The sequence below is a fragment of the Calonectris borealis genome, chromosome 1, assembly GCF_964195595.1.
Source record: "Calonectris borealis chromosome 1, bCalBor7.hap1.2, whole genome shotgun sequence".
NCBI classification, from domain to species: Eukaryota; Metazoa; Chordata; class Aves; order Procellariiformes; family Procellariidae; genus Calonectris; species Calonectris borealis.
The window spans coordinates 1,964,751-1,987,485 of record NC_134312.1 but is presented as its reverse complement, the minus strand read 5'-3'; the positions used below and the strand labels follow the sequence as shown (position 1 = coordinate 1,987,485).

Genomic DNA, 22,735 nt, shown 5'->3' with positions numbered 1-22,735 from the left:
GTGGATGGGGGTAGCTGCCAGCCAAAGCCAAAAGATATGGCTGCCTGCAGTAGCTTTGGGTCATGGGTAACCTACTTGTCACTTCAAGGGGACTGACAGTGACAGTGAATGGCAGCGTGAGAGGGGAGAGGACTCCAGAAACCTTGGGGAGAGGCAGGGAATGCTCAGCAATCAGCAAATAAAAACAGAGATTTGGGGAAGGGAGAGAAGGGCTCTACTGTCCCCTTAGTGGTGCTATAGACCCTACTTGCCTATAGTCAACCACTCTCTGTCCTGGTCGGTGCAGGGTGGGGAGGAGGGGACCTGTGTCTAATTACACTTTGGGGATCATACTGCTGATTGATTTCTGGGTTTTGACGAGCCTGGCAGCTCTCAGCCCCAAGGCGTTGAGCTCCCGATGGCTGTGAGTGGCTGCGCATTGCAGCGGACACGCAGTTACTGACAGGGGTACTGCAGGTTGCACATGGAGAGCTCTGGATGTGATTTGCAGAAGCTCCAAGTGCGTTTCCCTGTCATCTTGCACCAAAATAGGTGTGGGCTGCTGCAGTGTTGCCTCCCATCTGTGTATCAGCTCTGCGGAGGCAGGTCGGGGCACTGATCGGACCGGCTGACAGCCAGCCTGTTTTGGGGGTTAGCATTCAGCTCACAGTGCAGATGGACACGGGGTAGCGCCAGGGGCAGGGAAGGAGGCAGGAGAAGTGGGGGAGGCCACAGCAACACTTGATGAAGGTGCCGTGGAACCACAGTCTTTTGGTTGGCTGATGAAAGAGAGGAAATACATGAACAGAATTTTGCTGTAAAATTCCAGGGGGGAAGGTGGGACCAAGATCTTGCCTTTGTTAAACTCCCTTGGGGCTCAGAGTGCAGAATAAGAATACTCCATAGCAGGGGAGAGTATGGCCTGTTAGAATGAGGTGTTTCCCTCTGAAAGGTTCTCTGTCTCTGTCGAAGCACACAGCATTGGTTAAATTGCTTTTGTTAGCTGCAGAGATAAGATGGGAAACATCTCCTTTGAACCATGGGTTGAAGAGGAAACTCACGGCGATATGAATGCATATACCAGCTTAGGAAATCTTGATAAGTTTTTTTTTAAAACCCAGTGCTTCCGCCAATTGCACACCCATCTTCCTGGTACAGAGCACTTGTTTGTTCAGAGTTCATGCAAGAGGCACTATTTCAACATCAAATTCTCTGTCTTTTGTCTGCAGTCTGCTTTCAGGGTGTTTACTTCAGTCTGTATGAAGTAGAAATATCAAATAAGGATCAATATAAAATGGATCAGTTAGTCGAAAATCTAAAGGAAAAGGACTTGGTAAGTATTCTAAAACATTGTCATTCTGGGAGGAAAGTGGCCTTTTAAATGATCTCTTGACACTTTTGGTAACATTATTCACAGATTCTGAACTAATGCAAAATGGAATTAATTTGCCTGCTTTAATTATTATTTTCCTGCTTGGTTATTCTCAAACATAGTTTAGTCTTTCTGTGTATAAACTGTTAACTGAAGATTACTCACTATGAGCTGGGAACTGATTTCAGGGCGAGCATGCCCTGCTGAGCAGAAGGCGTTATACGAGGCAAACCTCTGCTTTGGCTATGTTTATGCCAGATGAGATTATTTTATTGTCTTTGTTAATGATTTTCCCCCTGCATTGCAAACAGCATAGTGGACAAGGACTGCAAGGGGATTTTATATATTAAGAAAGCAGAAGCAAAGTCCCCCAATGTTAGAAAGGTAATTACTAAGCAAAAGACATAAGCTGTCACGTGCCTGCATTTCTCCCTTGTGGCTGAAAAATAGCCCCCACTCAGCTAGATACTCGCAGTTACGCTGCCGAAATGTCACGGGCTTCCGGGAATGTTGAAGATGTTGAGATTTATCTGTTTTTTAATGGGGAATTTCCCTTGCGATATATTATCTGATAAGGCTTTTTTACAGCACACTGGGGTCTTTTTGTTCCTGGTGCGATCGTCGCATCTCCTTGTGACTCCAAGGGCTGAACTTCACCCCTGTGGAGCGCAGCACCTGCGTCTCTGCTGGGATTTGTGGTTGGTTTGGCTTTGGCTTTGCTGCTGGTGGTTGCTCTTTCACATCTGATGCTTCATGTAGATTCAGGGTTGTAAATTCATGGCCACAAACTCGCAGCTGGCTGGGCATGTCCTCCCGTCACTAGAAGTTGGCAGCAGCCCATGAACTGCCTGGAAGTGCTCTTGCTGTGCGGCACTGCTGAAGAGCTGCCCACCGACGTGCAGCTTCCCACGTGTAATGTACCGGAGGAAGCGTTTGCTGGGGATCCCTTTAGAAAAACACTCTGACTCCTTAAAGTATTAAACTATCTTGTATTGGTAACAACATGAGAAGAAAAAAAAGGGGATAGCAAAGACAATCTTAATGTCCCTTCACGTGCAGGTAATCCTGAAGTGTGCAGCATCCCTTGGACCTTTGGTTGGGGCACAGATCTGTCCGTGCTGCAGCTCATCTTGAGGTTCCCAGCATCTGAAGGGACATAAGCTTGTCTAAGCTATCCCTTTTTCCTTCTCCTGTTCTCACCAATAAAAGATATTTTAATCAATACTTTACAGAGTCCAAGTGTCTTTCTTACTGGGAACCGTGACAACCACTTGTTCCGGTGCATTACACCATGTCTGCAGCCGCTGAGGGTTGTAACATACATTCTGCCAAGCCCAGCAGAGCTGGGCTCTCTAGAGGAGTCAGGGAAGATGAGATAGTTGGTGGTGGCTGTGAGCAGTGTGGTATTGAAAGCCATCAGAAGCATCATTTCCCTAGAGCTTCCCCACCTTCATATATCTGTCAAACTGGATTAAAATATCTCCCCTACTTCAATGAGGAAACAGTCACAACCCATTTTGGGTCTGCTTCTTTCCTCCCCTTAGCATGCTGTTGAATGGCCCATGGGTGAATCCGCTTCGGCGGCAGCTCCCAAAAGTGCAAATGAAAAATGTCCTCCATCTCCTTTCCCTTTCAGTGGTGCGTGGGCCAGGCACCCACCTGCGTAGGGCCCAGATGAAAATGAAAGGGTGGCTGGGGCTAGGTGGGGTTGATGAAAATCATCCTGTCAGTGAGAAACCACAGCTATTTCATTGAGCTAGATTTATGCAGCAGAGATGCTGGCTCTTATCCCTTCTGCTCTGCTGGCTTCAGACAACTTAAGTAAGGAGCTACTGTTCTGAATAGTGAATATTACACTGAAATTGTTCAGCATTTCCAAAGCTGTTCTGTTGTCCTGGAGAAATGAGGCTGTGGGCATCAGTCCAATCCTCTGTTATGTCTGAACATATTGAATGGGATCAGCAAAGTTTCACAGGGCATTAGAAGCCGTAGGGTTAATTCAGTTCCTGTAAGTTTCCTGCAAAGGTGTCTGCATGGAAGAAAGAGATCCAAATGGGTGTCCCCACAGAGGGAAAGGCAGTCCAAGCCAAGCTCTGTGATGAGGCATCAAGCAACACCCAAACACAAGAAAAGCCTCGATAAGTGCGCGTATCTTTTTAGACATGCGGTCATCCAGTTCTGAGACAGAGACGCAGGAGTCTCTTAGACTCAGCAAATTTTTTTTCACATATTCATTGATACTGATGCTACTAATAAGCCAGCTGCATGGCCTGAACTTCAGTCAGGCTTGTGGCTGGAACAGTTGGTTGTGTTTTGTCGGATGCTGGTGTCCAGCTTTACTTTCCCTGCTGGGAAAACCTTCCTGTTGGGCTGCAGAAAGCAATTCCTGGCTGAGTTGCCCAGGAGGTTTTGAACTGAAGGGACTAAAATTATTAACCTTGTTAATCAATTACAGCTAGTTTGGCTAAGCATATTTATTTTTTAAGGAACAGATGGAAGGAATTTGAGAACTGAATAACAACATAAATGGAACGCTTTTGCTTACAGGTCCCAGTTGACCCAAGTGGTATGGACCAAACAGTGTCCTCAGCAGGGAATGAGCTGGTGGTGTTGGCACACGTTCACCATCAATCAGGGCTTGTTGACAGTCATGCTGAGTGATATAAAGTGTGTTAAGGAGGAAAGGGAGTGGTTGCTCTAACTTTATATGTGTTTGTTATAGGCAATCATCAAATATTTACAAGATCAAGGAGTCCTTATCCTTCTCACGTCCTCTGCCTTGGCACAAGATGATGGTAGGACATGGCTACGTAGAAACCAATATCTGTGCTTAAACATCCTGCTCTATCTTAGAGGCGGAGGGTGGGCACCCTCGGTCTGAACAAAACCTGTTGCTTTCTTTCATAGGGTTTGACCCCAAGGAGCCCGTCAGCCTCCTGGCCCTGTTTCTGTTCACCTCATCCCGGTCGGTGTGCCCGAGAGGTAAGGAAGTTCCCTTTGCTGGCTTCAGAGACCGTATTTTGGGTGCGGGATCCTCACCAGGGGGTTCTCACAGACACATTCCTCTTGAAGATCTGATTTCTCTGCTCAGAGCCACCTACAGCTTTAGCGCAAAGGGTGTTAAAAGAGGAGAGAGAAGTCCCAGCTCCAGCTGTGCTGCATTTTAAGCTGATCTAAACCAGGTTCCCTGCCTTGCCCATTCACGGCACATCATTGCCCCTTTGCAAGAAGTTGGTGGGAGTGACAAATAATTACTTTTCTGCCTCTCAGCCAGTTTTCAGCAGCGTCCACTCCCTGAACTGTCTTATGGGCGCACATGGGAGTCTGACTTCTGCAGAGCCTGGCCTGCATCCCTAAAGGTGTGCTGGAGCCGTGCTCAGGGGGGTGGAACGACACATGGCACTTACTGGAACCTGCACGGAGCTGATGTGATTTGCTAAAGCAGCAGGAAAACAGCCTGCCCTAAAAAATAAGTGAATTGTTTTCTGCTGAGATAACAAGTGAAATGAGCTCCGTGAAAGGTCGCTGCTGGTGTGGGCAGAGGGAGGAGACGTGGGGAAGGGGCATTGCTCCCTAAAGAGCAGCGAGGGTTTGGAGGCTCAGGCATATTGTGTGACTTCTCTGCTGTGGGATCTGTAAATGCTGGTAGTGGAGCCGTGACGACCGGTCAGGGTGTGTGACGGGTGAGGGAGGGAGGCAGGGAGATGGTGTTGGGCAGAGCCACGGTGCTTTGCTGCCATCAAGATGAGTCAAGGCGCTGGGACCGGGGAGGTGAATCCAGGCTGTTTGCAGCTCCAAAACGTGCTTCTATTTGTGCAGAACAAACACAGAGGCACTAAATAAGAGAAAATAAAGATTGCACAGTTTGAATCTGCAGATCTTGAAATAAGAATGAGCTTCAACCTCTTGCATTTGCCTCAAATTTTCTCCGTATCTGTTGGCTTTATACTGCACTGTTTACGTGGAAATATTCACACTACAATTTCTTATTGTGGACGTAAAGAAAGTTACTGTTCTGCCTCCCCTGGACAGCTTCATCCACGCACCTCTCGCTGCCTCCACTCCACCAGTAATACTTCTAGCCGTGCAGGTCCCCAGCAACATATAAACAGAGGCCTTTTGCTCTGCGTAACTTTTGGCTTGCTTTTTGTTGAGTCATCCCAGGGACAAGCCAAGAGACTGTTTATGCCAGCACACAGTGGTATTTCAGTCCGCCTCAGTGTGAGTGATGGCTGGTATTGCCGTCAGAGCTGCACAGGACATACCCATCTCCCCGCCCCGGAAGATAAAATCAGCAGAAGAGCCGACAGGATCCACCGGCACATGAATTGCGTTGTCTTTTTCAGTGTTTAACTTCCAACTATAAACTTTCTCCTTCAGGATCCGCATACGAAATGGGCTTCTAAGTCGGATGAAGATGTGATGGTAACTTGGCAGTGCGGGGTGCAAATGTCTTTGATGCCTGAATTCAGTCGGCCTAACTTTAAGGACGTGCTGCTGGTGGCTGTGTTAGCATGGCAACTTTTCAAGTTTCTTTTCTAGGTGTAGGAGGGAGGCTCTTCCAGAAGCAGACTTGAAGATCCAAAGTGCCAGGTCAAACCTGGGAACAGTACATTGTTGCTGAAGCAGGGGCCTGAAGTTGGGTGAGGTGAAGGGAGAAAACGCTCGGAGATCAGAGCAGAGGTGGGAACTGGCCACCCAGATACTGAGATCTTGCTGACCAGCCCCGCAACGGTCAGAAAATACCCTCCAGAGCAGAGGGATCTATTCCTGAAAGGCTGACTGCGAGCACTGTATGCTGGAGGAGAGGAGAACAGGGCAAGGAGGTATTTATCTTGAAGAGGGTTATTGTAGAAGAAGATGGTGGAGACAGGAGAGGGCACCAGTTGTAAGGAGCATCCTGGAGCGAAGATGGTGGAAGCAGCCAGTTTGTAGGAACGTTTGGGGCTGTAGCAGGCATTGTCTGCGGCTGGTGTTGATGCTGAAGAGGAGGCAAAGACTGGGCAGCCAGAGAGCAGCTGGTGGCAAAGCGAAGAGGTAGGGGGAGAGGATAACGTTGAGCAAACGCTCCGCGTTGTTATGTATTGTGATCTGAATGTTGATGGCTTCCAGATGTTTTCCCTCTGGTGCCAGCAGGACTCTTGCACGTGCTGTCCCACTCTGCCTACACAAGTGGCATTACGCCAGCCAGCCCTGACTGTCCCCTGGGTCCGAGACCTCTTCCCACTGGGATTATAAACCGTTTTTGCTTTAGAGCTTCTCCTTTCTATGAAGATAAGCAAAGCTGTGCAGTGGTTTGGGGTTGAAAAGGGACGGTCACCAAAGATGGCAGCAGTGCAGGGGAGGTGCAAAGAGAAAAGGAGGGTGAAGGACGAGCGCATTTGAAGTCGCTCAGCTCAGACTCAAAGCATGAATAATGTTTCCCGTTTTGAAACAAGCAGCCTCTGAAGCTGTTCCCTTCCTGTCCAGACAGCCGACGGGAGGAATGTAGGGCAGGCGTAACAAGACGTTACGGTGTGCAGACGTGCTGCAGCGTTCCTGAGCCAGCAGCGGAGGCAGGCAGCTGGGATCTGGCTTGCGGGGATGCCTGGGCTTGCCGGTAACAAGGACCAGCATTGCCAGTGCAAGGCAGCAGCAGGGCCAATAGGTGAAGAAAACCACGCATCTGGGAGGGGAAAAGAAATGCCTTTGCCTTGCTGGGAAGAGATGTGACGGGGAAGGGCGCTGGGGCTGTCAGCCTGGCTCTGCAGCCAAAAGAAACCTTGGAGTCAGATCATAACACGCAGATGGGCCAAGCCTGCGGGTGCAAAGCGCCGACATCAGACTGCTGGGTTGCAGCGGATGAAGCTGGATAACTCTGGCTTGTGCAGAAAGGGAGCTCCAGCGACAGGCTCTGCCTATCACACCGGCTCTCCAGGCATTTCCAGACACCGAGAGGACGCTGCTGTGCCAAGCAGAGCCTACTTCCACGGTGACATCTGCGAGGGCAGGCACCCTCAAGTTTTGGGACTCATTCATGTTGATCCCTATTGGGAGCTAAAATTTTATGATATTTATGTGCGCTGTATGTGGTAGGGCGTTAGTCCTGCTGAAATGAGAAACACCAGCTGTTTTCAGTAGGATCAGTCCTCCAGCTTTAGAAAATCACCCAGGAGTTCATGTTTTTTATTTATATGGTCCCTAGGTCTGGTTGGGGAAGTCTGTGTTCCCCATCCCACTCCAGAGCACTAACGTGGTGTCTTTGTGTGAATGCGTCCACCTACACTGACAGCAGGTAGAGATGGAGCTGCTGGAAGTTGTATCTGAACAGGGATATAAACAACACAAGTGATCTGAAAATGGTGCTAATCTAAACACCCTGCATGGGCGACCCTAAATTTAAACAGGTTTAAAAAAAAAAAAACAATAAAACCCATGTATTTCAGCGCTCTGACTGTCCTAAATGTTGGATTTAGTGAAAATCGCTGGAATGAAGGGACTTAGACCACTATGTGCGCGATCTCACCCTGTATTTTCCTGCAGAACGGGGCTAGCTGATACAACAGCAGTCTTTCATCTTAGTTTAATCCACTTTTGACTCCCACGTGCAATTCTTTTTTACCTTCAGCAGTTACAAGCATCCATCAAACCAGGACATCGCTCCTGGGGCTAGCTTTTTGTAGGTTGGCTTCTGGGGCTTTTTCATAGCTTTCATGTTCTCTTAGCATGTAACAGTGAGGTGATTTGGGGAATTTAATCCTTTTTTAATACGAGTAAAATTCTTTTCCTTTTGCAGTTGAAAAACACGATCCAAAAGATGAAAGGGAAGATAGTGACATCTCATTAAAAATAGCCTCGGTTTTGCCCGGACTTTGCTATGCCTTACAAAAAGCCACCAATTCTTCATGGGGAGACACAGTCAGTACCAGCGTACGTATCAAACAGCACTTCCACGAATATGCAAAGCTTGATCAAAATCCACAGCCCACCTCTGGCCAAACCAGCGAAGTTCCCCTTTCTTCTCTCTTCTCACCAACCGAGGATGAATGTACTAATCCCTTCAAAAAATGCTCAGAGCAGTCCTTCTCCCAGCTGCAGTGTTATCTCTCCGATCCCAGCGGCTATACTCTGGAAATGTCAGCTGCCTTAGGATGTTTGACTGGTGCTGTTCAGTCTCTTCGCTGTGATTCAGAGGCTGACTGTAAAGTGGACTTCTCTTCAGCTGTGCCGCCGGACCCTATTCCTTCCAACAGGGCAGAGGAAATAAAAGTCAAAAGTGAAAACCCAAAGCCCACAGTGGGGCTGGACCAGAGTGATGAAGGACCCACAAAAGACGTCAACTCGTCCAGCAAGCTATGGGTGCAGCAGAGTAGGAGGAAATCCAGCAAAGCCATTGTGACCAGCACCAGGAAGAAATGGTCACCCCTCAAGATGCAAATGCATCCTATGGGGGACAGCGGCAGGAACAGGAAAGCAACCAAGAAGAAAATCAGCCTCGCTTTCTCTTTTCCTAAAAAGCCAGGGCTCACGGCCAGTTCCAACGAGCCCATGGTTAAATTAGCCAATTTGCAGTTTCCGCACAGAAGGAAAAGAGGTAAGTGCTATATAAATGGGACTAACTTCCTCCTGCTTCTCCGGGGCATCCAGCCTGGATACTGAGGGTTCACTAGGAGCATGTCCCCTTGCCGTCTTCCTGGGTGCCCAGAGCAAGCAGACACATCCTGAGAGCATCCAAATAGGTCTGTGGTGATGTCTCCACGGTCTCTCGTTCAGCCTGGGAAGGAGCCCAGGGCTATGACAGGGGATTTCAGTGAAGGTGCCTGAAACCCGGTGCAGTGGTCCATGCCGTTGCCTTCCTTTGGTTACGAGTGACTGTGCACAGGGACATCAGCCAGGTCATGGTTATTGCATCCCTTGTCCACGGGCTGTCGATGGCTCAGGCAAGGAGCAGTTGCCAAAGCCACAGTCATTACAGGCTGCCTAGATAACCTGATTCTGCCCGGTCAGGTTGTGACTCCCTGAGCGTCAACTTTCTTGCTGTGGCCTTGAGGAAACGAGAAGCGTGAGGTTGATCAGACCCAACTTACTCTGCTGTAAGCTGGTATCTGGCCTGAGCTGCTCATGCGAGGTGTCTCAATGGCATAAATTGTCCTCTGAAGGCTCCTGTCTCACTGCCGAGGATAGGCTAAGCCTGTCCTTTTGAGCGCGCCTGAGCCTCCACCTGACATGTAGAGACACTCAAAGTGGGTTGAGATGCATCTCAGCCTTGGTGATGAAACATGGCCAAAAACATCCAAAGGAACCTCTCCTGGCATTTACATACATCACATTTCCACATTTCACTGTGGAAACGGGTTGTTGTGTAGCACAGGGGGTAGCACGGCGGCTGCCTGCTGTGGGCTGAAGTCAGCTCTGATTCACAATCCATCTAGCTCTGTCCTGGGGCATGTTACTTCGGGCCTGGGTGACGTTGCTGATGGATCTGGGAGAGGTTCTTCTGTGCTTCTTGGAGAGGTAAATAAAGTACCCTTAGGGTGCAAGTGTGCCAGGCAGGAATTAGAGTGACTTATCCCTGGAGAACACCTATTCTAGGTCAGGAAAACAGGCTGTTAATGAGCTTAAGAAGTGATGCTTAATTTTTAATATCTACTTACTGATCGCTCGCATCAGTAACAAGCCCATTTGTAAGATCAGATGCATAAATCAAGTCATTGAAGACTAGTCTGCTGCTGCCAGTCGCTTCTAGAGCAGTCCTTCCACTTTCCTTAACTGGATATTTTGCAATTACTCCTTTTTAATCTGAATATATCTCAAACCAAAAGAAATGCCCTCCCTTTTCCTTGTCCAGGTGCGGAAGTCCTGTCTGCAGAATTTGTACACAAAACACAGTCTGAACCTGTTTGGAAGGAAACCTCAGCTCCCGACGATCCTGGCTTGGAAACAAAGAAACCAAAGACACTGAAGAACCCAGACATGAAAAAAGTTCCTATTGCTGAGACTGTCACGAAGCCTGTGAAAAGTAAGTTGCTAAAAAGTGTGGCTACCAGCCCATTGAACCCTCAAGCCAAAATGCAAGCAGAAAGTGGTAAGAGCGCTGTTCCCTGTGGAAATCTTTCCTTTAAAAGCTGAGCCATCAAACATCACGGTCAGGTCATGACCAGATGGTAGTAAGAGCACGTTTGGCAGCAGCCGAAGGGCCTTACGACATTTAGTGCTGAGGGTCTTGTTTGGGGTCTGGGTACTGTTTCCCCACAGCCTGCAGGCTCCTAGTTATGCACTCATAGTGTAAAATGCGAAGGCGACTGTGAACATCACTGTTACAGGATGTCCAAACCACACGGGGTCTCTTCTGAGTCCTTTCCTAAGCCCTCAGTTTGCATCCTTGGCAAACTGCTGGGATAGTTTAAAAAGCCTGATTTTTAACTGCTGAGCTCTGAAACTGTGTTGAGGCAGCTCATGGACAGAGCATTATAACCTCTGCTCGTAGCCAGCGTCTGCCTAGGTTTTTAGTCCGTTACACTGTAAATCCGGTTGTTTTAAAAAGAGTCAAATTGTCACAGCCTTCACAGACAGACTGCAGCGGATTTAAGAGGCGGCGTGGACAGCCCCTGAGCATAGCGTCTGCAGGTGCTGGCTGGGAGTCTGCTGTTAAACTGAGAACCAGTATTACGGTGCCAAAATAAATGATGGAACAGGAGAGTCATTTTCTGTTAATTTGTCGTGTTTTCTCACACTCGTGCTTTTCAGATCTGTCTCTGGTCTTTCTTTTTCCCCTTCCTGGGAAAGGTGGAGGCTTTGGAGACTGGTTTAGCCACTTCGGCTCAGTTTATCCATTCTTCTTGGTCTTTTATTGCCACGTGTTCCTGAAATGTGGCACTTTTCATTAGCATGTGTATCAAACACCGCCCCTCGTTGCCCCTGTCACGTGGGGGTTCCTGGCGCGGATCTGGCCAGTGCTCTCACACAGGCAGGGTGTCAGATGGGTCCTGCTGAATGCCAGGATCTGCCAAAAATGCAAAATAAGAGTGTTTAGAAGTAAGAAATACTCAATTTGTATGTCTTACTATGCCGTTCCCAAGGAAATGAAATGTAACGCTTAGGACTTTAGCAGAGATGTAATTTAATAAGGTTTTACTTGAAGAGAGATTTTTGTGCTGGGTTTTAGTAGAAGGCATTAACCTTGTTTAATGACTTCATACTGGTTTTACAAACATGGGCCTTGAGCCACGGTGAGGAGCATTTTTAATGCTGAAAACTAAATGAACACCTAATGTGCTGTGCTCTGACTGCCTTTGGGAGCCCCCAGGTTTCTGCGTGTGCTCTGAAGTACAGCTCGGCGCAGGTTATGCTTTTGAGAGGGTGTGCAGTGGGAAGCATGAGAGCAGGGTGGGTTTTCTCTGTGTTTTAGAGGGTTTTTTTTGTAACTGTGGATTATTGAAAGCATAGCACAGGGTTTATCTGAGAAAATTGCAAATACTCGAACTAGAAGAAAATTTAAGGGGGAAAAAAAGGATTAAGGAAACACTTAAAACACCTCCGGTTGTATTTAAGTGGCCAAACTACCCTACACACAGAGGCCAGGGGAAATTTTGTTCACTCTGGATCCCCTGCTTTTTATTTCTGAGAATAAACCCCTTCCCTGAAGTTGGTTAGATCCCAACGCTGGATCCTTTTGTAGCAGCCATGGAGGTGGTTTTGTAGCATGATCACGGAGGTGGTTTTTTTTCTTTTAGTGTGCAAATTCCATGTTGGAGAGACACTTTTTTCCTGCCAAACTGAAAGCCTGCTTTGAACCCCTTCTCGAGGCAGAGCTCTGTGGCCTTCGTTTATTCTCTGACTTTGTTTTTCTCACGCAGAGTGGAAGCAGCCATTCTCTGTCCTCCCGAGCGAAGTTTCTTCCCAATGCCACGGAGCAGATAGCCAAACGAGTGAGATTTACCCAGGCGGGGTTGCTGATCTCAGTTTTGATCTGAAGGGGAACGACTACGAGTCCCACGCCTTGAACTTGCTGGCTGATCTGGCTCTGGGTTCTTGTATTCCTTCGTTTATCCCCCGGGACAGCGGGATGATCGCTGGGTCCTGCAGCCCTTCCAGCGACTGTGCAAAGGAGCAGCAGAGTCATTACAAGCACAAATCCTTGCGCGTTGCTTCCGACCACGAATACCACAGGGTAGACAAGCTTGCAAAGGGAGCCACCTCTCCTAGCAAAGCATCACCGAACCAGAAGCTTCCTCCTGCTGAAAAAATAGACTTAAATGACTCTATTCCCAGGGAGAAAAGCCCTGGGGTTTTCAGCAAGAAGAACAGTGCGAGCCCCAGCCCTGCAAAACCCCATGTGTTGCCTCCAAGAGAGACTCAAGAAGCTGCCGAGGTGAACAAGCACTCCTTCATCTCCGCCGAGCACTCGTACGCCTCACAGATGCCTGAGCACTCAAAGAAACACATGTATCCCAGAGGTGCCCCCTACCCTGGCCCAGCACCCTCCAGAAACGGGACCAGGAATGTCCGAGCAGGACCCCTGGTTGGGAAAGTCCTGCCTTTCCGCCACCAGCAGAACAGCACCCACCACCAGCAGCCCTTCGAGGCTGTGACGATGAGGCGCAGGAGCAGCCTGCTGTCCCCGCGGCTGAAGGAAGACTTCGCCAAGTCCCACACAGTGAACATCTGCGGCGAGTCCATGAAGGTGACGTGCCATTGGGAGGCAGAGTACCTCTTCAATTTGGACAGCAGATACACCAATGATGCCCTGGAGAAAACCGTCATCCGCGCCCTGCATGGGTAAGTCAGTTTGGAAGGCCATCTGCAGGGGACGTCTCTTGCAGGACGTCTGGAACGCTTTTGGAAAGGGCCTTCTTTGCTCTTTTTTGCTTTGCTTTGCATGATAATTGCCTTTTTCCCCATGTTCAGATGCCCTGTTTTGCTGTGTTAAAGCTGGTGTGTCTTCCCTGCGGAGAAGGACTTGGGGGTACTGGTGGGTGACAAATTGGACATGAGCCAGCAGTGTGCGCTCGCAGCCCAGAAGGCCAACCGTACCCTGGGCTGCATCACCAGCAGCGTGGCCAGCAGGTCGAGGGAGGGGATTCTGCCCCTCTGCTCTGCTCTAGTGAGACCCCCCTGCAGTGCTGCGTCCAGCTCGGGGGTCCTCAGCACAGGACAGACATGGACCTGTTGGAGCAGGTCCAGAGGAGGCCACGAAGATGATCAGAGGGGTGGAACACCTCTCCTATGAAGAAAGGCTGAGAGAGTTGGGGTTGTTCAGCCTGGAGAAGAGAAGGCTCTGGGGAGATCTTATTGTGGCCTTTCAGTACTTAAAGGGGTCTTATAGGAAAGACAGAGAAAGACTCTTTACCAAGGTGTGTAGTGACAGGACGGGGGGGAATGGTTTTAAACTGAGAGAGGGTAGGTTTGGATTGGGCATAAGGAAGAAATGTTTTATGCCAAGGGCGGTGAGACACAGGAACAGGTTGGCCAGAGAAGTTGTGGGTGCCCCATCATTGGAAGCGATCAAGGTCAGGTTGGAGGGGGCTTTGAACAACCTCTAGATCCTAGTGGAAGATGTCCCCAGCATCTTCCCCCATGGCAGGGTGGGATTGGACTAGACGATCTTTAAAGGTCCCTCCTAACCCAAACCATTCTATGATTCTCTGTGGCTCTGCAGCTGGAACCGGAACTTAGAGCCATGAACAGAAGTCCTCCTTTGCAGCTGTGAGTTTCTCTTTTTTTCAACAAGCTGGAAACCGCATCTGTGTCTGCAGCTGGGCATTTGCAGCCCCCCTGCATTGGGGCTTAGCGCCATGGGGAACCAGGAGATGAATTACCTTGCACTAGTCAGCTGGCGGGAGGATGAAGACATTTCAGGCTATGTTTGCTTTCCCTTCCAGGCCCTGGGACCCTGATCTGCCCGACGACGTGGAAGAGATGAAGCTGATACTTCATATGTGGGTGGCTCTCTTCTACAGCAAACCCAGCAAACTCCTGAGCAGCACAAGGAAGGTGGTGGAGCACAGCAACCCCGAGAAGTACGTCTCAATAAACAGCACCGGGGACTTTCTTGAGCTGAGTGATGATGGTGAGGACTGTTTTGGGTTGGAGACGTATCCTGCAGACTCTCGGTCAGACCCTGACCAGACTCCCAGCAGCTCTCTGGATGGCAGCACACGTTGCCAGGGACCTTTCCACCCAGAGGAGAGCCCTGCAGACTCTCAGACTGATGCTGATGGGATTCCTGGTGTTGTCGATAGTACGGTATCGTCTTCTTCAGGGGAGCTGCCCTGTGGGGAGGAGGAGCCTTCCTCCACAAGCTGTCCTGAGAGCCTTTCCCTCGCTGAACATGCTGATGAGAGCCTGACTGTGGAAGACAGGCAGCCGGCCGTCGTTCCTGAGGAGCATGTGCATGACGTCTCCACCATCACTGCGGTAAGAGCTTGGGGTTTGGGTGATAAGAGTCTACAGGGCACACAATGCATTTTGCGCTTACAGGAGTAGAATCTTCTGAGAGGAGTGGAGCAGACATCCTTATGGGCTCTCTTAGAGCCAGGTAGTGAGGATCCCCAAAGCAGGACAGAGAAATGTCCCCCAGCATTTAGCTGCCCCAAGTGTTTGCCACGCAGACATGCTCAGAGTCACCAGAAAATAGAAGCTTTCAGGCCTCAGTCCGGGTTTGGATGTCCTCTTGGACTGAGCTGGCATCCCTGGGCTCTGGCACGAGCTGTATCTATCCCTGTCCAGGGGAGCAGGACCTCGACATGGATGCTCTCCAATGGGGAAGGAATCCCAAAGAATTAGAGCAATGAAAGTGTCGAGCTCGGCATCTGTCCCAGGTTTTGGCTGCGAGCTGTGCAAGCCTGGCCGAGGTCTCAGACCTTCACTTAGTTGAGGGAGGAGAGGAACCACAAACGCCCCAGACCGACACTCAAAAGCCTGCCTGTCTCCTGTGGGCAACTGCATTTGTCTGCCCGTGGTCACAGCAGCCCAGACGTGTCACAGGACACGGCACAGCCTTTCCTCCCCTGGTTTGGGAGAGCTGAGGTTTGCTGGCTTGGAGAGGTTTCCCTCACACAGATAGCAGTGCAGTGCTTTGCAACATTCCCCTCACCCCTCTGGCGAAGTTAGTTGATATTCCATTCTGGGTAGGGTTTTTCTAATTATTTTTTATAGTTTCTACAGTTTACAGGTGGTCAGGAGTGGAGGTACTTGGGTAAAATTAAAACATGGGTGTCTGATGACATTTTTCAAGCCTGAGTTAAAATAATTCCTTTAAAACATCTGCTCTGAACAAACGGGCAGCTGCCATAGGCCTGCAACTGTTTTGCACGAAGGAAAAAATATTCCAGTGTTTTTTACCACCTGGGTTTAGTTCTGTGGAGCAGGCAGAAATGTTTTGGGAGGAAATGCGGGATCACTGGCCATAGTGTCCGTATAGCTTGCTTGGATAGATAAACTTAGTAGAGATAAGAGGATGCTGCTACATACATTACCTCTGGGCACCGGCTGATAGCCCCTGCACAGTTAGGCCTATTTTTAAGCCATTTCGTGGTGTAAAGAAGGTTGTTGTGGTTTAACCCGGCAGGCAGCTAAACACCACACAGCCGCTCGCTCACTCCCCCTCCCCCGCAGTTGGATGGGGGGTGGGGAAGTAAAATTCGTGGATTGAGATAAAGACAGTTTAATAGAACAGAAAAAGAAATAATAATAATAATAATAATAATAATAATAATAATAATAATAATAATAATAGAATATACAAAGTGAATGATGTACAACGCAGTTGCTCACCACCCACTGACCAATAACTAAGTAGCGATCGCGACTTCCTGGAACACACCTACCATTCATATACTGAGCATGACGTCACATGGTATGGAATATCCCGTTGGCCAGCTGGGCCAGCTGTCCCGGCTATGCTCCCTCCCAGCCTCTTCCAGAGCATGGAAGCTGAATGTCCTTGACTAGCAGGGTACTTAGCAACAACTAAAAACATCAGCGTGTTATCAACATTCTTCTCATACTAAATCCAAAACACAGCACTAGGAAGAAATTTAACTCTATCCCAGCCATTACCAGGACAAGTTAGAAAGTTTCAAAAGCTTTCCCTGGCTGTCTGTGGGACTCTGCTTGCCGGCTGCAGAGAGGATGGTAGTGGCTCACATGGGGTAAGGATTGAACCTGGACTTATTTTAGATACAAACTCAAACTAATCTCCCCAGTTGCTGTTGGGATGGTTGTACTCACAAAGTTTGAGCATTTGAAATATCCATGTCCTCCTGCATTTGCCTCCCTTGAAGATTAACTTCTGAATTGTGTTGTTTCAGGAGGAGCCGCCCAAGGAGGGACTGCCGGACGCTACGATCGCCCCCAGCCCTTCCGATAAGCTTGCCGATGGCGGCAAGTCCCCAGCTGCGCTGGGCAAGGAAAACCCATGCATCCAAGCCCCGAATTCCAGTACAGCTCCCTGGAGTGATGCACCCAGTGCTCTGCGTGGACATGGAGAGCAGCAGGAGAGCGGGTGGGCAGCAGGGTCAGGGGGTGGCCCCGGCCCTCCCGAGGACAGGGAGAGCGTGGGAGATGCTGGGCACTGTACGAAGGTTGAGGACGGCAGCTGGGCCACCAGCGATGGACCGCAACACGCCTGTGATTCGATGCCCTTAGAAGCACATCCCAAAAGTGCAAAGCCTGATGGAGCCGGTGGGGAAGGGAGGGAATCACAAGACCCCTTTGGACATCCAGGGAAAGAGGAGGAAGAGGTGGAGGAGGGAAAAAAAGAGAGAGAGGACTCTGAATATGAAAGCACAGCCCTGGAACCTGTTGATTTAGCATTTTCTGAAAGCAATGATGCCAACACGGAGCATGAACACGGCGAGCAGAAGCCAGTGAATTTGGCACGTCTGAAGGACTTTGGCGTTCCTGGAGAGGGCCCTATGCCCAGCCCTGCAGCCTTAGCGTCCCCCTGCCCAGGCAGATCAATGCCAGTGCTGTCAGATGGGACCGGGACTGAGACTGGCCCTCAAGAGCTTCCTGGTGAGATGGCATCACGCCTGGACACGCTGCAAGAGCCCTGGGAGGCTCTGGCCACCCCAGATGCAGAGGCAAACGGTGTTGGTTTGGCACACACAGCCAGTCCAGCCGACGTGGGGTCGCCTCGTGACAGCGGGTTGATGCTGCCGTTACCATCTGATCCGAGCCTTGTCTGTGGGGCACAGCCAGACAGCATTACAGGCAACGTGGGACCTGCCGGAGAGACGCTCGGGGACGGCTGGGAGCAGAAAGACAAGGATCGTGCGCCCTCTGCAGAGACGTGGGCGCCTGCTGGGAGCAAAGCTGCCGGCACAGCTGGCCTTGAGTCACCGTACGGCCGGGGACTGTCACTAACCTTGTCCCCTGACTCCAGCTCCGTCTGCCTCACGTGTCTTGATGGAGCAACAGATCCGGGGGCTGCACAAGAGGACCAGGAGGCCATGGCAAGCATTCAGTCTCCACCGCAGAGCGGCCTGGGAGGGAGCAGCTGCCTTTCCCAAAGGTGCGGAGGTGACGTTTATGCTGACCTCACTTTGCTGAGCGCTGGTGAATCAAACCAAGAAGGGAACAAGTTTTTCGTGGAAGAACAGTACAGCAGCCCTCCTGCCAACCAGACAGCTCTGCTGGATGAGTCCTCGGGAGCAGGTGATGGCCAGGGCTTCGCCTTCGACTGTACAGCCTTAGCAGGTGACTCTGAAGCTGGGGAGAGCGATGATGTGTGCCTTCGTGCAGAGAAGTCCCCCGGGAAAGATGAAACGAACACAGGGATGGTGACTAACACCCCACAGGAGCCAGAGACCTCTCCTCATGATCTGCTGGAATCAGAGCCCTCCTCCTTGGTGAGAGGGGGGATGTCTGCCGTGAAGGAGCACCCCAGGCAGCAGCAGAGCTCCCCAGACAGCCTCTCCCCACCTGCCCGTGCAGGCTCAGCTCCTGCTTCTCCCCCCCAGCAGGATCCTGTCCCCTGTGGTGGAGACGCAGACCCCCCCCACCACTTGTCAGAGCAAAGCGAGCAGGGCCCAGTCCTGTGCCAGCACGGGGAGTCCTGTGGGCAAGTAGGTGCTGCAGAGGTGAGCGTGGCTGCCGAGAGCCCGGATGGCTCCTTAAAGCCCAGATGTGCAGAAGAGGTGAAAAAAGACTTGGGGCTGTGCTATGCAGAGCCGGCAGAGAGCTCCCCCGCGGATGTGCTTGCGCCAGGTGACCTGGGATCGATGCCTCCTTCTCCTCCGCATGGTCACAAAGCAGGTCTGCGCAGCGCTGAGCCGGACTCAGTCCTCGGTGTGCACCCCAAGACACTCTCTCCTGGCACGAGTCCGGCTCCAGACGGTGCCCCATGGTCCTCCTGCGTGGGCACCTGCCCCAGGTGTGCCAGCGCTGGGGGCCAAGCAGTGGATGGGATAGGGAGCCACGAGGAGGAACCCATCCTGCCTGAGGATTCAGAAGGAGGAAGCAGCGTTCCTCTTGCCAGTCCTGCATCTTTTTCGGCAGGGGAGTTGCTCATGCCACTGTGCGAGTCCCAGTCTGTGTGCAACCAGGGCGAGCACGAGGCCGAGGGATCCGACGCATTTGCTGATCTGCACCATGCCGGCATGGAGGTGGGAGAGGGAGAAATCCCCACTCTCCCCTTCCCAATGTTGCCGTTACGTGCACATGGGGGAATCTCTGGAGAGCCGGAGCTTAGTGACACTGAGGATATTTCAGACGTGCTCCTGAGGGCAAAGCAGCTCCCCAGCAAAGACAGACGCATGGGCTTGACCTTTGAAGATCTGTTTGAGACTTTATCCGGCGACTCAGACCAGGAGTATTTTGGGAGGACTTCACGGTCCCTGCGTACAGCCGGGGGTTCCTACAGCAAGAGACCTGTGGATGCTGCAGGCACAAGGACTAACTGTGACTCCTCCTCCGCGAGCTCGGTGCGCAAGGAGGGACGCAGCGAGGACTGGGGCTCGCTGGGCGTGGAGCGGGGCTGCTCGTGGGCTGAGCGCAGCTGGCCGATCGGCCCGGGAGAAACCAGCAGCGGGCAAGTTCCACCGTATGTCAACATTAGGGACAGGCAGGGGATCGCCAAGGACTACCGGAACTTCCTGGTCACCAAAAAGTGCCAGAAGAGGATGGGAAATTTGCAGCCTTCGAAGAGGTGCAGCCACTGTGCGGGGCAGTCTCATTTGTTAAGGTCACTGATGGGGACTTGGAGGGGTTTTGAGGAAATCACCCAGCACACTTTGGACATGGAGCGTCTCCGTTTCCATTATAAGCTAAAACAAATCCTAAGGAGTGGGAAACCACACTTTTCTACCTCCAAAAGCATCTTTCCAAAAGACTTTTCTCCCCAGGTGATGTCTGAGACATTGTCTGTGCGAGAAGCTCCCGTCCCGCTCTCCCCGCGGAGCAGGAGCCCTTTGCAGGTGACGATCCTGCCCTCCAACACGTGGCCGAGCGGGCTCGGCTGGCACCAGCGAAGTGGCTGGCATGGGGACCCGGGTACCCCATGGCAGGACACCCTCTGGGGGGCCAGATCCCAAACGCAGAGCCAGGGCCGCGTGGCTCCCTTCCACCTCAGCAAGCTCAAATACGATAATAAGCTAAAGGACTCGCGGGGGGACATCGCTGTCATCCTCGACGAGTACGCTGAGTTCAACAGGGTGATGCTGAGCAGGGCTGACGCAGGGAGCGAGGGCGGAGGGCCGGTCCCGGCCCACGGGGAGGCTGCGAGCAAGCGGACACGCGCGTCCCTCCCCGGGAGGATGGCCGCCTTCGAGGAGATGATCGCGGACCTGTGCAGCACGCTGCATTTCCGCCTGCACAGCGTGGCCCAGGAGGCCTGCGGCCGCGCCGGCATGTTCTACCTGGTGGAGACGGGCAAGGACCCTTTCTTTGCAAGAGTGAAGGTAACGGCTGGTCCTGCCGGCCTGGATGGGGATGGGTGGCCCTGGGGTGAGAGCCGAGGGCAGCAGGAGCAGGGACAAGGCAAGCTTGCTCAACCCGACATGGATGGCATTTGGTTCCCTTAAGCCAGGACCTGCCTCTGCTATTTCATCTCGGCTCCCACCACCAGAAATTAGTATCATAGAATCATTTAGATTGGAAAAGACCCTTAAGATCATCGAGTCCAACCGCTAACCTGACACTGCCAAGTCCACCACTAACCCATGTCCCTAAGCACCACATCTACACGTCTTTTAAATACCTCCAGGGATGGTGACTCAACCACTTCCCTGGGCAGCCTGTTCCAGTGCTTGACAACCTTTTCGGTCAAGAAATTTTTCCTAATATCCAATCTAAACCTCCCTTGGCACAACTTGAGGCTGTTTCTTCTTGTCCTATCACTTGAACATCCCCCAGACCAAAACAGCTTGGAGTTCACGCAGGAGCAGCCCAAACTCAACCCCTCCAAGGTGGCTTTTGCTTGAGCTCTCATTGAAGGGTTGGAAACTCGGGGAGGGTGATTGCATGGGAAGATTTGCTGCTCCAAAATAGCAAGGAGGCCCGGTGCATGGTACGGTGAGTTGCTCGAGGTAGTTTTCTAAAAGGTTTTTGCTGACAAAGGTAAGTGGTTGCTTCTTCCCCCTCTGGCTGGAGCTCCAGCCTGGAGTGTGCAGTGCCTTTGACAGAAGGACACTGTAGGGTGCCCTTGACACCAGGGTGCCTGGTTGGGGTTGCTGTCTCATTCCTCTCCTTATCCCCAGACACGTGTTGGGAGCATGGCACCGCTGTTGTGAAGATATTCTCCGTACAAACCTCCTTACATGATTTCTGTTTCAGACCTTGCTAAAGAAAGACGGCCACGTGGAGATCAAGCCTCTGAGCTTCTGCGAAGCGAAACACGCGGACGCTGACAGGCTGCTCGTTGTCATCAGGAACGAGGACATTTCCTCGCACATCCACAACGTAAGGCCTTAGTTCGTCCTTTTTTTCTACCAGCACAATTTTTGAATATCGGGATCCATTTTAAAGGTTTTTAAATTTTACACTATATATAGTTGTAGATGTAATTGTCAGTCTCTGCGGATACACTGTTCTCTCCACTGAAACAACAGTGCTTCATGAAGAGCTGTTAAAAACAAGTATCTCAAAAACATGAAGCCTGTCAGCTCTGCTTTTCTTCTGTCTCCTTTTTTGATCGCTAAATAACATCACTTGGAGTAGCCCAGCTCAAAGGAGTCAGGCTGGTCTTATCTTGTGTAATGGAGCCAGGCTTTGGCTCGTGGGCTCCAGTGAATTTTGCAGCAGACTAAGCCCCAGTAGCTCCCCGTATCGCCGTCCGCAGCTTTGGGGTCAGGCTATGGAGACACGAGCGTCGGGGTGATGCAGAGAGAGGACGGGGTGGGCTCCCCGGGTCTCCCAGGAGCGGGTGTGAGCTGCGGAGAGCTGCAAACGCTGTTGAAACAGAGCTCTGTGTGTGCAAAAGCATGTCTGCCTTGAGCAGGTCCCGTGCTTGCTGAAGCTAAAGTACTATCCGAACGTGGTGTTTGCCGGAGTGGACAGCCCCGAAGATATAACAGGTCACACGTACCAGGAGCTGTTTCACACCGGTGGCTTCGTGGTGTCGGACAACGAGGTGTTGGAAACGGTAACGCTGGGTGAGTCTCGCTGCGGCCTCTCGCTTGGATGCAAACACACAGTGTTGCCTTGTCTGCTGGTTTGCCAGCGCCTTCCAAAACCTTGCCATGGGCGTCTCTGCTCCTGCTTTAGTGGGGGCAATTCCTTCCCTCTATTTGACATCTGTAAACCACATCTGGATAGTAGGTCCAGGTCAGAGCTCCCAAAACCATCTAAATACAGCGAGGGCCACCAAGGTGGTCAGGGGCTGGAGCAGGGGTTGTACAAGGACGTTCAGCCTGGAGAAGGGAGTGCAAAGGGGAGACCTTGTTGCTGTCTTAGCTCCCTAACGGGAAGGGTCAGAGAAAATGGAGCCGCACTCCTCCTGGAGGTGCGCAGTGATGGGACAAGAGGTGACAGGGACAAGTTGTTCTTATCCTTTTAGAAATTAGGGGGGAAAAAATTCACAGCAAGTGTGTTCAAACACCAGGACGGAATCCCAGTTTCACGACCAGGGTTGTGAATCTCCATCCTTGGGGATATTCAGACCTCACCTAGACAAAGCTCTGAGCAACCTCAGGTGGTCCAATTTGAGCAGGGGTTGGGCCAGAGACCCCCAGGCAGCCTTCCCACCCTCAGTTACCCTCTGGCTCTTGCTGTCTCCCCAGGCCAACTGAAAGAGGTGGTGAAGGTGCTGGAGAAGCTGAACAGAAGCGGGAGGTGGAAGTGGTTCCTTCACTACAAGGAGAGCAAGAAGCTCAGAGAAGACATCAGGTAACGGCTCTGCGGTGGCAGCTCCCTCATCCCTGCTGTCCTCGTCACCGCAGCAAGGACGTACCCACCATGGTGGAG

At 51.2% G+C, this 22,735-nt stretch overlaps 2 protein-coding genes across 7 annotated transcripts in view; both read left to right on the top strand.

The window, feature by feature from the left end:
- Positions 1 to 22,735, top strand: part of FBH1 (F-box DNA helicase 1) — a 120,497-nt gene that overhangs the window by 18,022 nt on the left and 79,740 nt on the right. The gene's annotated exons all lie outside the window — the stretch shown is intronic.
- TASOR2 (transcription activation suppressor family member 2) overlaps positions 1 to 22,735 on the top strand; it is a 44,731-nt gene that overhangs the window by 18,135 nt on the left and 3,861 nt on the right. For all 6 annotated transcript variants that reach the window (XM_075142117.1, XM_075142088.1, XM_075142107.1 and 3 more), the window contains 11 exons: positions 1,209 to 1,312; positions 4,074 to 4,146; positions 4,259 to 4,333; positions 8,127 to 8,924; positions 10,179 to 10,349; positions 12,187 to 13,108; positions 14,212 to 14,746; positions 16,642 to 20,232; positions 21,107 to 21,232; positions 21,771 to 21,924; positions 22,552 to 22,657. In XM_075142117.1, the coding sequence (XP_074998218.1) occupies positions 1,209 to 1,312; positions 4,074 to 4,146; positions 4,259 to 4,333; positions 8,127 to 8,924; positions 10,179 to 10,349; positions 12,187 to 13,108; positions 14,212 to 14,746; positions 16,642 to 20,232; positions 21,107 to 21,232; positions 21,771 to 21,924; positions 22,552 to 22,657 (6,655 nt within the window). The remainder of the gene's footprint in view (positions 1 to 1,208; positions 1,313 to 4,073; positions 4,147 to 4,258; positions 4,334 to 8,126; positions 8,925 to 10,178; positions 10,350 to 12,186; positions 13,109 to 14,211; positions 14,747 to 16,641; positions 20,233 to 21,106; positions 21,233 to 21,770; positions 21,925 to 22,551; positions 22,658 to 22,735) is intronic.